The sequence below is a fragment of the Crocodylus porosus genome, unplaced genomic scaffold (genome assembly GCF_001723895.1).
Source record: "Crocodylus porosus isolate Cpor-Errol unplaced genomic scaffold, CroPor_comp1, whole genome shotgun sequence".
Taxonomy (NCBI): Eukaryota; Metazoa; Chordata; order Crocodylia; family Crocodylidae; genus Crocodylus; species Crocodylus porosus.
Window position 1 is genome coordinate 3,638,836 of NW_017728928.1, and position 15,428 is coordinate 3,654,263.

At 43.0% G+C, this 15,428-nt stretch overlaps 1 protein-coding gene across 3 annotated transcripts in view; it reads left to right on the top strand.

The window, feature by feature from the left end:
* Positions 1–8,832, top strand: part of LOC109314945 (ATP-binding cassette sub-family A member 10-like) — a 51,312-nt gene extending 42,480 nt beyond the window's left edge. For all 3 annotated transcript variants that reach the window (XM_019542344.1, XM_019542343.1, XM_019542345.1), the window contains 11 exons: positions 1,412–1,532; positions 2,715–2,832; positions 2,916–3,007; positions 3,597–3,775; positions 4,164–4,239; positions 4,845–4,939; positions 5,650–5,769; positions 5,942–6,082; positions 6,381–6,460; positions 6,547–6,602; positions 7,323–8,832. In XM_019542344.1, coding sequence (XP_019397889.1) covers positions 1,412–1,532; positions 2,715–2,832; positions 2,916–3,007; positions 3,597–3,775; positions 4,164–4,239; positions 4,845–4,939; positions 5,650–5,769; positions 5,942–6,082; positions 6,381–6,460; positions 6,547–6,602; positions 7,323–7,421 — 1,177 coding nt within the window. In that variant the 3' untranslated portion in view covers positions 7,422–8,832. The remainder of the gene's footprint in view (positions 1–1,411; positions 1,533–2,714; positions 2,833–2,915; positions 3,008–3,596; positions 3,776–4,163; positions 4,240–4,844; positions 4,940–5,649; positions 5,770–5,941; positions 6,083–6,380; positions 6,461–6,546; positions 6,603–7,322) is intronic.
* Positions 8,833–15,428: the final 6,596 nt, after the last annotated feature.

Below are 15,428 nucleotides of genomic sequence, written 5' to 3' on the forward strand. Positions count from 1 at the left end.
GAGTGGCCTCCTCTGGACCCTCTCCATGTTGTCCACATCCCTCCTGAAGTGCAGTGCCCAGAGCTGGACGCAGTACTCCTGCTGCGGCCTGACCAGTGCTGCATAGAGGGGGAGGATCACCTCCCTGGCCCTGCTCGAGATGCATCTGTGGATGCATGACAAGGTGCGGTTGGCCTTCCTAACTGCCTCCCACACTGCCGGCCCATGTTCATCTTGGAGTCGATAATGACTCCAAGATTTCTTTCTGCCACCATGCTTTTGAGAAAGGAGTTCCCCAGCCTGTAGGTACGCTGCTGGTTCTTGCTGCCCAAGTGCAGCACCCTGCACTTGTCAGTATTGAATCCCATCCTATTGTCATTTGCCTACCCCTGTAACCTGACCTGGTCCTGCTGTAATCTGCCCTTTCCTTCTAGTTCTAGATAATAACCTACTGTCATTACCATTTCCAATGTTAATTCAACAGAGCATGCTCTATTAATGCAAACCTACTAGTAATTGGTTCTTGAATTTCATCATGTTCTACATGATATTTTGCCTCCTGCTTTCTTGTTGAAACCACTACATTAAAAGGCTAAGGGACCTGAACCTGTTCAGCCTCCACCAGAGAAGGCTGAGGGGGATCTAGTGGCCATTTACAAACTAGTTAGGGAGGACCAGCAGGAACTGGGGGAGTCACTGTTCCCCCGAGCACCGCCAGGAGTGACCAGGAATAACGGTCACAAGCTGGCAGAGGGGAGATTCAGACTAGACATCAGGAGGCGCAACTTCACGGTCAGGGCGGCTAGGTTCTGGGACCAACTTCCAAGAGAAGTGGTGCAGGCTCCTACCCTGGGGGTATTTAAAAGAAGGCTGGATGAACATCTTGCCAGAGTTGTTTGACCCCAGTACTCTTTCCTGCCATGGCAGGGGGTTGGACTTGATGATCTGCTCAGGTCCCTTCCGACCCTACTAACTATGAAACTATGAAAAGAGTGCTAAGTTTGCCATGTCAGGTATTCATAAGTTAGGAAAAGCCAGAAAGTAAATATCTTGGTGGTCTTTAATGATACTATTTGTCATTATTTGTCCTAAATAGCCTCTCTCTTGTTCAGTGCAGGGGATAGGCAGTCAGTAATACAAGAACTACAAGAAGCAGCAAATTATTCTCTTGTATTTTGGAAGCTGGGACAGAGGAGGGCTGAGCTGCAGACATGACACTCTCATAAATAACCTCTTTGGTGTTGGGCTTTGTGTACGTGTTTTCTGGGCCACTTATTTTACATGTTTGAAATAATCAATTTAATGAATATGAAATAGCAGGAAATGCAAATAATGTTATGATGGAAAGGAATGGAGTCTTGCCTTATTCATAATGCATGATTGTAAATGAGAAACAAAGGTACCAGACTAACTTGGCATTGTTGATCTATAGACTCTCCCCAGGGAAAGAGCCTTGCCATCAGAATCCAGATGAACCAGAAGAGGAGGATGAAGATGTTCAAGCAGAAAGGGAAAGAGTAAGGCAGGCAATAGCATCTCAGAATCAGAAGGAGGTAAAACAAAGCAGCCTTCCTGTCTGCATGTCTGACTACTCTAGTCCCATTTTCATGTTGGTAGAAATGTGCATTGCTAAAAGAATAATAAATATTGGTGAGAAAGTCCAATGGTTTACCTTACTTGTCTTTGCTGGTAAGAATTGACTTTCCAAATGGGATAAGTAGACATAGAAACTGACTTCTAAATGGACTTAGCTGAAATAAAAACTGAAAATATAGTTTTTAAATAGAAAGTAGAAGGCTTTGTTTTCTCTAGGGGTTTTTTTCCATTTGTTTTGTTTTGGGAGGGGGCATTTTTGGCCTCAAAGTATTTAAAACAAATGAAGCTTGGAATGAGAATTGTGATTGCACGCTTTGGCAGCATCACACACACTTTTGGAGTTGTATTATTGTTACTACCAAGAATATATCAGGCATAATGTTTAGTCTCAATACAGAGGAAGACAGAGGCACTCTTCAGTTGATCAGTCTGAATGCCTGAACACTGAATGCCTTTGAGCCATTTAAGGCCACACCTCAATGGGTCTTGTAGTGTCCTTGCAGAAGAATAAAAGGAAGATGTTCAAGCTGAAAGGGCAAGAGTAATGCCTTTGTGCCATTAGGGCCACACCTCAATGGGTCCAGTAGACTCCTTACAAGACTAAGAGGGAATTAGGAGCCTTAGTACTCTAGGCCCCTAAGAGTCCTCATTGCCTCCTGTTTGGACTGCAATATTATGCATATTATAATGTTCGTCTCGTAGGCATCTGACCCCTGCCTAAGCTCTGCTGCTGTCTAGACTGTCGTTGGGCCCACACTGACCCCTGCCTGCATCGCCATCGCACCAACCCCTTTAGGTGCCCATACCACAGCAGGGGCAATCCCCAGCTGAGCCATTGCTGAGCTGCCCCTCTTCTGACCTCTTCCTACCCCCTCGCCTCAGAGGGTCGGCACTCTGGAGTCAGCGCTCAGCAGCCGCTTTCAAGCATGCTAGAGACCCCGGTCTCCAGTGTGGATGCAGAGTGTCACGGTTGTAGTTCTGCATTTGGAGCACGTGTGCAAGAGCGAATGGGCAGGGGGAGCCTGGGAGCAGCTTAGCAGGAGTGTGCTCCCACCTCAGTGCAGACAGGATGTCCCATGGTTTTGTGTAATGCAAGAGATTTGCTCTTTAAAGGGTTTTCTTTTCCCCCCTCTCCCCAGAAACCAGTTGTTATGGTCAACAATCTGCGCAAAGAATATAAGGTCAAGAAAGCCAGTGCTGTTTTTAAGAAAAAGAAGAAAGTGGCTACCAAAAATGTCTCTTTCTGTGTTAGAAGAGGTCAGAGCCCAGGAATCTTTTACTAGAATTATTTTCATGATTCCCTAATTGAAAGATTGAAACTTGGTTCATCTTTGTTCTAGGAGAGGTATTAGGACTGCTGGGACCCAACGGAGCTGGAAAAAGTACAACCATAAATATGATCACGGGAGAGACTGTGCTGAGCGCTGGGCAGGTGGGTGAGGCAAATAGACTGCAAAGTGACTATGTGAGTGGAAAGTCCAGTGCTTACTCCTAAGTTATCGTTACAGTAAAACAAAGCAATATTTGGGATGAGATTTCTAGCCCTGTACATCATGCTATGAAAGGTACATATGCAAATTGTACTTGCATGTGCACAATTGCATGCAAGTACAAATCATGCAAATTGTTAGCTGTTAAAGTAATCACGAGATGAACGTCTATTTTGTACACTCACAAGCTGAACTAACTTTCTACAGACTAAACAAAATTGGAATACTTGAAACAAAAATATAAAGTCCTTCTGAGTATCATACATTTGTTAATATTGGAAATAATTGTATCATGCCAAATTGAATCAGGGACAGCGACCAAAATCAATGAATTGAATCACTGTCCGTGATCCAGGCTGAACCGGAATCTAATAGGGCCTGTTTTGCACACCCCTACCTAGCAGTGCTTTCTGCTCAGTAATTCTCCTTTTACAAACCCTCAATGATCCCATCGTTAATCTTCCTCGTATTTGAACTCCACCTATTTATCAAACGATTACACAAGAGCAGAATACCTGATTGTTTGTGCAGGTGCTGGCAAAGGGGAAAGATGCAGTTGGATCTCAACTGGAAGCCAGAGGCCCTGGCTTCCTGGGCTACTGCCCTCAGGGGAACCCTCTCTGGCCAACCCTGACCGTGCAGGAGCATCTGGAGGTTTATGCGGCTGTGAAAGGGCTGAGGAAAAAAGATGCTGCTGTCGCCATTGATCGGTACCAACAAAAAATATTTCCAGTTTCCAAAGTCTCCACCGCTCCCCCTTCCCCTGCCACTCAACAGCTGGAAGTTGAACCCTCTCCCAGATGCTGCGATTCTGATTTTCAAAGGGAGAAACACAAATAGAAAGGGTGGTGGTCACAGAAGGTAATAGGCAAATTCTACCAAAAACTTCACTAGAAAATTTAAAACTGTCCTCTCTTGACCAAATTCAAATATTCTTTACTGGGAGCGGACTCCCTTAGGGGACCTGTTTTGCCCCCAAAACCCTAGGTGGGGAGGACCGTCAACTCTTTCCCTTTTGCTGCCAGTCTCATTTAACTGGGGACTGCGAGGGAGAAAACAAACATTCATTTCCCTTTCTTTCTTCTCCTTGCTCTACAGAATGGTGAAAGCTCTGGAGCTCCAGGAGCATTTAAAAAAAGAAACCAGGACATTATCCGCTGGCATAACGAGAAAGGTGTGTGTGACGTTATTCTAATATTGAATTCCATTCTCACTTCTGCGAGTGTGTTATCTGGACAAGCTTCACACATGCCACTGAAATAAATGAGAACCGAATGTAGCCTTCCATGCATTAGACTGAATTTTTATTGCAGATGTAGTAAAATCTTGGTTTGGGATTAAATGCATTGAAGTAATGGCTGGTGAATTATCTCCACAAAACAGTATGAGTACTTGCGACGTTCATTATGTTAATAAAAGGCTTACATTAATGGATAAGAGGTGTAGTTCTGCTCCCAGTTAAGTGGATAAGATTTGCACTGCTTTCTATGATAGAGTGCACCAATATTTGTGCTGCTTCACTTCAGAAGGAATTATATCATTCCACGTACTATAGAACAGAATATTGCACAGCATGATACTCAAAATGTTTTAATATAATAAGTACAGAGTTATTAAGGGTAACAGGACTCCCAGCGTGCATGTGCACTTGGGTTCAGACCCCAGTAGATGTGTCACAGGCACATAAAATATGTTGGGCCATAATTGCCTTTGGTCATACACGGGTACTACAGCTTACCTTTCTGAAGTTGTCCATTCAATGTCTTTCTTCCATTTTAGCTGTGTTTCATCCTGAGCATGCTGGGTAACCCAACAGTTATGCTCTTGGATGAGCCATCCACTGGAATGGACCCTAAAGGCCAACGGCAAGTGTGGTGAGTACTGCCTGTGCCAATGATTAGGCCTTCACCTCAGGACTAAATTGAAATGGTGCAAAAGTGTTGGGAGCTGAGACTGGGTACCTAAGATTTCTAAATCCACCACTGCACACCTAAAAAAAAACCAAAAAACTTTCAAGTCAGTGGAAGCTGTGGAGCCCAGCAATTTTGGAAATGTATTATATCTTTGTTCTCAGCCTCTAGGTTATTGGCATAGCTGCACTAGTGTCTTAAAATTAATGTTAATATCATTTAGGTTCCTTGACCATTCTATGGGGTTTCTTGCATTTTAACATCTCATAAGCTGGAAAAATAATCAGGGTATGAAACAAAATTTTGGCTCTTTTTTGTGTCTCAGATTTATAAGCAAGTTCAGCCCTGCTCTAGTTAGTACCCTTGTCCACTTGACAACTCTGTTACTTGAAAACAACTCTCATTGGCCTAAGAAAAATATGTTTGGCTAAGGCAAAAGCCTTTTAATAGCAGTTCCTCCTCATTAACCCAGCACTACAGCAAATGTTATTTTGGAACAAACTATAATGGGTTTTGCTCATAAATGTGCAGTTGTATCATTATTTCAGAGTACCTTCATGTATTCATTGATTTGTTAATATTTGCAGAGTAATCATTTTTGCCATTTTGAGGGGAAAGGACAATAGGAAAACTCATTTGTCTATTCCTGTGATGTAACAGCCCTTTTGTTTTAGGAAAGCAATTCATGCTGCACTGAAGAACAAGGAGCAAGGGGCTATTTTGACAACGCACTACATGGAGGAGGCTGAGGCAGTGTGTGACCGGGTGGCCATCATGGTGGCTGGAGAGCTCCGGTAAGCTTCAAGATAGCTTCAATAGCAAGAGCAAGGTGTTTCTCATGGAACTGAGAGATTTTTTTGGAGCCTGTCAATTCCTTATACCTCCTGCACTATGAGATGAGAGTTGTGGGAAAACGCCAAGTCCACTAATCACTATTTCATACTGTGCTTCTTCCCTTGTTAACAGGTGCATTGGCTCCATCCAGTACTTGAAAAGCAAGTTTGGCAAAGGTTACCTACTGGAAATTAAAGTGAAGGACGCTGAGCAAGTCGATGAACTCCATGCCAAAATTCTGACGATCTTCCCACAAGCAGCTCGTCAAGAGCGGTAACTGCCAGTATATCTGGTCCCATTATAGGTTTAGGTCATGTACTGCTGGTTGCCTGCAGAATTTTAGTACATCATTCCCGCTGCAGTTTGCCAGTAAATGTTACATCCCAATCCAGGATTGAGAATAGATGTATAGGGACATTCTCCAGATAATGAGCTGCTGGTCTGTATATGGCCATACAGTGAAGTACAGCTCTCCCTTTCTGCCCCACATTGGAGGTACGCCCAGTGTGGTCCACAAGCTTAATCTGAGGAGGTAGGCAAAAAATTATGATGTCTTTTTCTTTCCCCACAGGATTCCTTCTTTGCTGGTCTACAAGATACCAATGGAAGATGCTCTTCCTCTGTCCCAGGCTTTCTCCAAGCTCGAGGCAGGTAAGAACGAAAGCAGAAGCAGCAGACCAAAATCACCTGAAAAGGGCAATAGTATTTTCTTTGACTATATTTTAATTTCTTCACAGCCAAACAAACCTTGGGCTTCGAGGAGTACAGCTTCTCTTTGAACACCTTGATGCAGGCATGTGATGCGCGCAGAGATGCAAGCTATAAAATTTAGAAGACACAAAGGCAGCCCACTATATTCATCAGGCTTTGACAGAAGAAGGAAATGTGTTGGAGAAACAGATGGGTTTCCAAATCCTATAAGGGCTAAATCTAGCAATGGGGGCAGAGCACGGCCTGTCCTGCAGACCCACGTAGGGGAGAAAGAGGGGAAAGTGTCCTTTTCGCAGCGTGGAACTGACCACCTTGATCACCACCGTGGGCAATGCGACCTCTGTAGCTGCTTCTCCCCTTGGCCTAGATATATGTTTTGGTCCCTATTGCAAGGCTTATAAGAAATCCAAAGGGAAATGAAAATGACTCAAAGAAATGTTACCTTCTTATCTCAGGGTGAACAGCCACCATAAACAGCTAGTATTATATTCCAAATGCTGTATAGCATTTGACTTAAATATGCCTTTGGGAATGCATGTAGAGTCAACAGCAACAGAAATCTACAGAGCTCCTGAGAAGACAATGCCTTTCCCAAGCATTACTCCAAAAGTTTAGTGAGCCAATTTGCAGAGTATTAGGTAGTTGCCTTATCCCGATCAGCAAAGAGCCCATTCCGAGTGGGGTTCGCCTTCTGGGCAGCTGCAAACCCATAAACTGGCATTGCAAAGATTCATAAAAGTTGGTGAAGGGATTAATTATTGACACTGAAAAATAACTAGACCTTTTTTGTTGTGTATTTTAGGTGTTCTTGGAGCTCTCTCGAGAGCAAGAGAAGGAAAATTTTGATCTGGCATTGGATGGAAATTATGAATGGAAACAACTTCAGCCACAAGACATTTAGCAATGTTAAAATGTTTCCTATTTAATCAATTTTAATCTTTAAGATTTGATTGTCTATCAGCATAATATGGTTATCAGCACAGCAGGTATTGCAGCTTCTGTACTTTGGACAAAAGAATTATTTTTTTCTAATTTAGGTTTTCCTTTTAAGGAAAGAACATTTTGAAATAATAGAAGTGTTACTGTTCTCAGGATGACATGGTTTGCATGAAAGAGATAGTAAAGCATACATAGGAAATGAAAAACAAATTTTGCAGATGGAATTGGAATTAAATATGAAATAAAACAATGGAAATGAAAAGAGATCTCTTTGTAGAGATAGTCTTGTAGTATAATTAAGTGCTTCCTCAACCCCACCCTCCAAAGAATACTTTAGGCCTACAGATCATAAATCAGCACGCCTCATCAACAGAAGAATTTCCCTTTACTCCATCAAAGGATCTGCCCTTTAATCTGACAAGTATGATATTAACCTTAGAGAGCCCATGTCATGTTTGACATTACCATAACATTTCTAAGAAGCCATCTCTGAACCATTAGCTATTATTTTTTAAAGCTCCTGGAGGACCAGGAGAAGTCCTAGATAACTAGAAAAGGGCAAACATAATACCTGTTTTTTAAAAAAAAAAAAGGAAAGAAAATTTAGGAAATTACAGGAACAAATTATTATACAAGATCAAATTATTTAAAAAAAATGATAATGAGGAGCTAAAACAAGCAACATGTACTTGTCAAGACCAAATTGTGTTGAATTCATCTAATTTCCTCCTTTGACAGGGTAATAGACCTAGTGGATAAGGGAGATGCAGTAGATGTGAGATCTTGCCTTAGCATGGCTTTTTTCCGGATTCCAGATGACAGTCGCATAAGTAAACTACGGAAATATGGTCTCAGAGAAATCATTTTGAGGTGGGTGCACAACCAATGGAAAAAAACTCACTCAAAACACCTCTTTATGGTTCACTATCAAACTCAGAAGACATTTTAGAGGAGTCCTACAAGGGTTGGCCTGGACCCAGTACTATTCAATATTTCCATTAATGACTTGAATGAAAACGAATCCACTTATGACATTTGTGGATTATCAGTGAAGAGCTGGCAATCATTATGGAAGACAGGATAAGCCTTGGGCTATCCTGAGACGGTCCTGGGCCAGAGCTAGGGAAGCGAATCAGGAAGCCATACCTTCGTTTGTAATGGTGCCTACAATATGCACACTTCTCTGTGCTCAGTGGAAACTAAGTACATCAGAGATCCTGTACCAATATTTCAATATTTTCTGTTTGTTTCCCATTAAGCAATATGTATAGAAACACTCATGTAAGACATCTGTGTTCAGATACATTTTGGCTAAGGTTTTTACTCTATTTTTGTACTCTTGCCAATAAAAGTCTGCTTTTATTGAAACCAAAGTTACCTTCTGAAATGGAAATGTAGATTTTCAAATCTGTTGCATCTAAAATGGGTCTCTCCATTTAGAAATAAGAAAGGTCATTTTTCTCATAAAAGCCAACCTGCAAATTCAACTTCTTTTCTGAAAGTTGAGCTGCTTTGCTTTTTGTTGATGGCTCATGGCCAATGACAAAGACTTTCACAAACTACACCCACTATCTTTGACACTTTTGAAACTCTGCTGTTGTCTTAATTTGCTTTTGGTTACTATTATGCAACACCATTGTGCAATGAACTAAATGCAGACCCAAATTTTTACTGCTTTCTGTGGGATTCCTCTCTTTGAGACCCCCCTGTGAAAACTGCATTTCAAAAAGTAGGACCTAGATTATTACTGATTTGGTTTTGGTGGTGTTTGAGGAAAAACAGATGACAGCATGTTCTCCCAGGACTCTGTTGGCTTTGCATAAGGACCAGGAGTAACACAATATTTCAAATGTGTGTTTGTCACCACATTGATTTGTAGAGTTAAAAAAAAGGATGATTTGAGGAACCAATAAAAATGGTTACATTTTTTGCTAAAACACGCAGAAGAAAGCATATGAAACATCTCAGCGTGTCTATAAAGAGCGGATGTGTCTCCAATGTAGGGCTGGGCTGGATCTGTCGAGATTTGTATCTGTTGACATTTTCACTTTTACTTGGGCTGTCCAGGGCTTCCAGGGTCCCAGCTGCAAACCTGGGACCCAGAGAGTCCTGGCACCCCATTACGGATCCTGGGTCTGTCAGCAGTTGCACAGTTAGTCTCAGTGAATAGTAATAGTAGTAGTTAGCAGTATTGCAACTTCCCATGGAAGAGAGAAAAATCTGAAAAAACGTATATTTAGAAATTATCGAATCATTTTTATTTTGAATATTTCTAGGAAAAAGATCACAACCCTAGCTTCAAAGATCCTGGCTCAGCCCTGGCACCCAGGTCTTAGTCTGCTAGGACTTAGAAATTATTAAACCAAATTTTCCCTACAGTGGGGAATGTTGCTTTTTGTTTAGAAACAGAAAAGAAAATCACTTGGAAATCACAAATTGGCCACAGAACAAGAATTCTGATGTTTCACTATGACTAAGCCTGCTCTTGCCAACTGATGCTAAGGCAAGTGAGGATTATCCTGGCCAGAAAACCAGTCCGTTGACCTGGCAGTTATTAGGTTGTGGTATTAGGTTGCCCGGATCGAGCCAAAATAAAATTCTAAAATGATATGTATCCTTTTTCGGAGCATGCCCCTGGAAGGAACCTCCTGGGTCACCAAGTTCAGTCTCCTGCTTTGGTAGGTAATCACATAATCTAAATGTGTTCATAAACGTCATCTTAGATGTATTCACGTTTTTTGCTCCATTTGTCCTATTAGAAGACTGTTCTAGACCCTCACTGCTCTGATAGTTAGAAACCACCTTGGTCGATGACAATATGTCCCCATTTTTCTGGTGCCAGTACTGTCCTTTATCTTAAATAGCTCTTTTTTCCTCTCTTCCATTCATCCCCTTGACATATTTCTAACAGATAATCTCACTTCCCCTCAACCTTCATGGGTTAAAGCCAAACTCTTTTCATCTCTTTCTGTAGAAGTGAGTTCCCACTTCCCTAATCATCCTTTCTGCTTACTGAGGCTGCAGCTGATTTTTGCTCAGCCTGCTAAAAAGGTCGTAGCCCTTTCTGCAGCCTGGCATTAGCAGCTGCAACTTCCAGCAGAAGAAAATTCTTATTCTGGAGGCCAAGTTTCAAAAGCAGACGTCTATCCTTCAAATGGCTGAGTAGGGTAAGTCCAAAACTTTGCTGTTTTTCCAGGAGAAAATGAGGCTTCCAGCTAAACAAAAAATATTGCTTTCTGTGAAAAATGATGAGTTTTCTTCTGAGAAAAAAAATGCTCATTTTTTTATCTGAACATTACATTGCTCTGAAGGTTCAGTGCCTCATGCTTTTTGTCTCCTATCAAGCATGGATGAGCACCTTCAACACAAAAGACAATCCACTGTGTAGTCTTGTTCTGGGTGAAAAAACATGTTGTTGTCTGCCATTGGGATGTGCGTTGAGACTCCCCTAATGAGTCATTTGACACACAAGGTATGATGGACATTTTGACGTGCCCAGCACAAACGACCCCTTCCCCCCTCCTCAATGTCAGGTGTCCTATTCGAGCAGACACAGGGTGCCTCTCTGATTTTTCATGATAAAAAACCCAAAATCAAACACCATAATGTATAGGTATTTAAAATGTATTTTATTATCGTGATAGAGGCACCGACATGCTTCCAAACTGCTTTAAAATTGTAAATATATCAATGTTTTATTGATTGTGTTCAACTGATGCTGATATATGCACTGATGTTTCATTTTAATCACAGGAAAACAGATGTGTGGGTTTTTTTAAAAATCAGAAAATGTATAATTTGTAAAACCAAAATCCCTGGTAATAAGTCAGGCATTTACCTACGCTGGGATCCATATGAGCTAAGGTAGTGTTCAGTGTTTCCAGTCCAGAGCCCAACCCTAACATGCTACTCTCCATACATCCCTGCACACAAGAACAGCACCGGCTCCATGGATTAATTCCAGAGGGGCTGAGGTAGAAATCAAGTCACATGCTTCCTGATGTTAATGGAAGTAATGTATTAGTATGAACTTTCAAATGTTCTCCTAGCTCTAGATAGAGATAAAATACTTGTTTTTTGGCAATGTAGGAGTGAAGTTGTTTTACATTACAGCCGCTGACAATCAGGGTCAAAAAACACATGGAAAGTAATAAACCCAAATTTCTCTCATTTTGAAATCTTTAAACATAAAGCTGAGCATATTTTTTTGCTCCCCTCACAGATGTTCTCTTCTGTGTTGACTCTCCTGCAATAATTGGCAAAGCGACTGCAGTCCAAAGATCCAACATTTCTAACTTAACTTTTTGGCCTTCATCAGTAAACAAACAAGAACTATTGCTCTTAATTGCATATTTGTTTTAGCCATAATACCAAGCAGAAATCATTGAACATTTTGTTCATGTGTGTTTATAGTCCTCCCACACGTAATGTAAATCCCAGGATAATTTTGCATGAAGTAGGACCAGAATCACTTTGGATTATGTTCACTCCTTAAGAGTTCAGGGAATTCTGAGATGGTTTTCTGTCTAACTGATTTTTTAATTGCTTGATTCATTGGTTTTTGAACATGAGTCTTTATTACTGCTTTAAATCTATTTGCTAAGTCAGAACTCTCCATCAAGAGAAAATGATATTTTTTTTATTGAGGGCTACATGAACCTATCTAGCAGTAGAAAATGGAAAGAATCTCACCTTGCATAATCCTTACTATTGCAGACATCTGTATTTCATGTCAACACCGGTTGAGTTTTCTGTTACTTGGATATGTTTTGGGGTTTTAATGTTACAGAGTGCATGATTTGTCCTGCAGAAGAACCAGGAATGGAACAGCTATCTGGACTCAGCCTTTTGTTCTTGCTAAAGTCAGAGATTCGCCTACTTAAGGCATGCTAGTTCCTGTAGCCGAGGGAATGATGCTGTTAACCCAATGCCCAGGTACCCATTTACAGTTGGGTTGATCAGGGGCAACTGTTGGCACAAATTCAGGGCAAGGCGTGCTGTCTCTTCCGGCCTGGAGATGTTGGGGAGCTGAAACCTGAATGGGTCAGGACAGTATAGTTTTATTTGATTTGTTCTTTTTGTCATTAGCCATTGGAGATGCCGCTGTTCCCACAAAAACTAGAATAACATTTAAATAACACACTGCACTCACTAGTGCATTGAATCTGAATACAGCATGTCATCTTCTTCCCAGCCAGGTGATGCATGGGGAAGAGGCACCGAGAGGTTAAATGATCAGCAGCAAGGAAAATCAGTGTAACAAGAACCCAAACTGCCTTCTTGCACCAAGGCTTCTTTCAGTGCTGCTCTCACCTGTGCTGGGAGCTTTGCTTCCTTCTTGATTTCTTTGTTCGGCTCTGCACTGAAGCAGAAGTGCCGTGTCCAACCAGCTGCACCTGATTGTTTCAAGGTATTCCCGTTGAGTAGCTTCAAGCTCCGGGGGAGAATGAACCTAAAATCTTCTCCCTGTGCTGTCAGGCTCTTTAGGAGTGAGCCCTGTCCACTTGTGGACTGAAACAGCGGCATTGCCAGTCTGTACAAACCCTGCACCCTCGTTTTCCCACGTTGCCCTTTGCAACAGCGTGCATGTGCATGCACAGCTACTCAGAGAGTTGAGCCTTGCACTGACTGCATGGAGTTCAGCGGGTATTTGGGAGGCTGCAGGCATTTTCAAGTTCGATGTTTCCACTGGTAATTTTTTAAACCCAAAACCACTGTAGCTGCTGTGCCTGCCTTGAAAAAAACACCAAAATGAAGGTCAGAAATATCCAAAATGAGTAGAACTGTTTTCATTTTCAAACCTGGATGTCTCCTCTCCTCTGGGTCCAGATGCTTTGGCCCATGTTAATAAAAGCTGTGTTGGTAGCCTCAGTGGTGGGCAGAAAAGAAAGCTGACTCAAGGGACTGCTGTGTTTCATAGATTTCATAGACATTAGGGCTGGAAGGGACCTTGGAAGATCGTCAGGTCCATCCCCCCTGCCCCAGCAGCAGGAAGTCAGCTGGGTTCATAGGATCCCAGCAAAATAAACATCCGAATGTTTGTGTCCAGAGTAGGTGCTTTTACCACCTTGGGGTGGGGGAAGCGTCTTTTCCAGGCCTTGGGGGCTCAGACAGTAAAGAAGTTTTTCCCTATGTCCTGCCTAAAATGGTCTTGCAGGAGTTTGTGACCATTGGACCTTGTCTTCTCTTGGGGCACCCTGGTGAACAGACGTTCTCCCAGATCCTGATGCACCCCCCGATGTACTTATAGGCTGCCACCAAGTCCCCCGTGAACCTGTGCGTCTCCAGGCTGAAGAGTCCCATAACTTGCAGCCTCTCTTCATAAGGCCTGTTCTCTTGCCCTCTGATGACACGCGTGGAGCCCTGAATTGGATGCACTACTCCAGCTGCAGCCTCACCAAGGCCGAGTACAGCGGGAGGATGACATCCTGGGTCTTGCTCGAGATGCATCAGTAGATGCAAGCCAGGATTTGTTCTCTTTGACAGCTGCGGTATTGCCTTGGTGGCTGATATTCATCTTGTGGTCAATCATGACCCCCAAGTCCCTTTCAGTCATGGTGGTAGTGAGTGTAGCATTGCCGAGCCTATAAGTGTGATGTGGATTTTTATTTCTGAGGTGGAGCACCTTGCATTTCTCTGTACTAAATGCTATCAGGTTTTCATCCATCCATCTTGCAAGCATATCAGGGTTGGCCTGGATCACCAACCTATCCTCAAGTTTGGACGCTTTCCCCCAAAGTTTGGTGTCGTCAGCAAACTTAGCTAGTCCGCTTCTGTCCAGATTGTTTATGAAGACATTAAAGAGAACAGGTCCAAGAACGGAGTACTGGGGGACACCACTGGTCACCAAGCACCAGGTTGATTTGGTTCGGTCAGCTATCACTCTCTGGGTCCAACCTCAGAGTCAGTTCTCCAGCCATCAGACTGTAGGGCAGCCAAGGCCACGGTTGCCCAATTTTTCTACGAGGACATCATAGCACACCAGGTCAAAGGCTTTTTCAAAGTCCAAATGAGGTATCAACCTCTTCCCTTTTGTCCAGGTGATACGTCACCTGGTGACAGAAGGAAATGAGGTTGGTTAGGGAAGACCTATCCGCAACAAACCCATGCTGGCTGTCCCTAGGATGTTGCCATCAACCAGCCTGTCAAGAATGGTTTCTTTGATAGCTTTTCCCAAAATCTTCCCAAGGATTGAGGTCAAACTGATGGGCCTGTAGTTTCCCGGGTCTTCTTTCCTCCCTTTCTTGAAGATGGGCACTACGTTGGCCCTCCTCCGGTCTTCAGGTACTTCACCCGAGCACCACGAGTTCTCAATTGTCCTTGCCAGTGGCTGCGCTATGATGTCTGCCAGTTCCTTTAGCACTTTTGGGTGCGATCTATCCGAACCAGCTGTTTTGCGGAGGTCCAGCCTCTCAAGATGCTCCCTCAAGATCCACATCAATGGTGGCCATATATTCACCCTCATCCCTCATGTTAGGCAGGGTGGACAAAAAACCAACACAAAGTAATCATGAAGCAGATTGGCTTTTTCTTGGGTGTTGGTAGTCAGCTGCCCCAGCTGGTTTAGCAGCGGTCCAATGTTGCCCTTGTTTTTCTTTCGACTCCCCACAGATCTGAAGAAGGACTTTTTATTGTCCTTGATGCATGTAGGTATTTGGAGCTCAGTTGCAGCTTTGGCTTTCCTAGTTCACTCCCTGTGGGTGTAGACCAGCGCAGAATATTCCTCCTTAGTGGTGTTGCCTGTCTTCCATCCTTTATACGCCTCTCTTTTTAGACGTAGGGGGTCCACGAGTTCCCTTCTGAGCCAAGGAGGTTGTTGAGCCTTTTTACCACCTTTGCTACTGGTGGGGATGGACTCCCCTCGTGCTTCGAGAATCGCTTCCTTGTGGAGCAACCACTCATCATGAACTCCCCTCGTTGTGAAATCATGGGCTCGCAGGGCCTCAAGAACAAGCCTCCTGAGCTTATG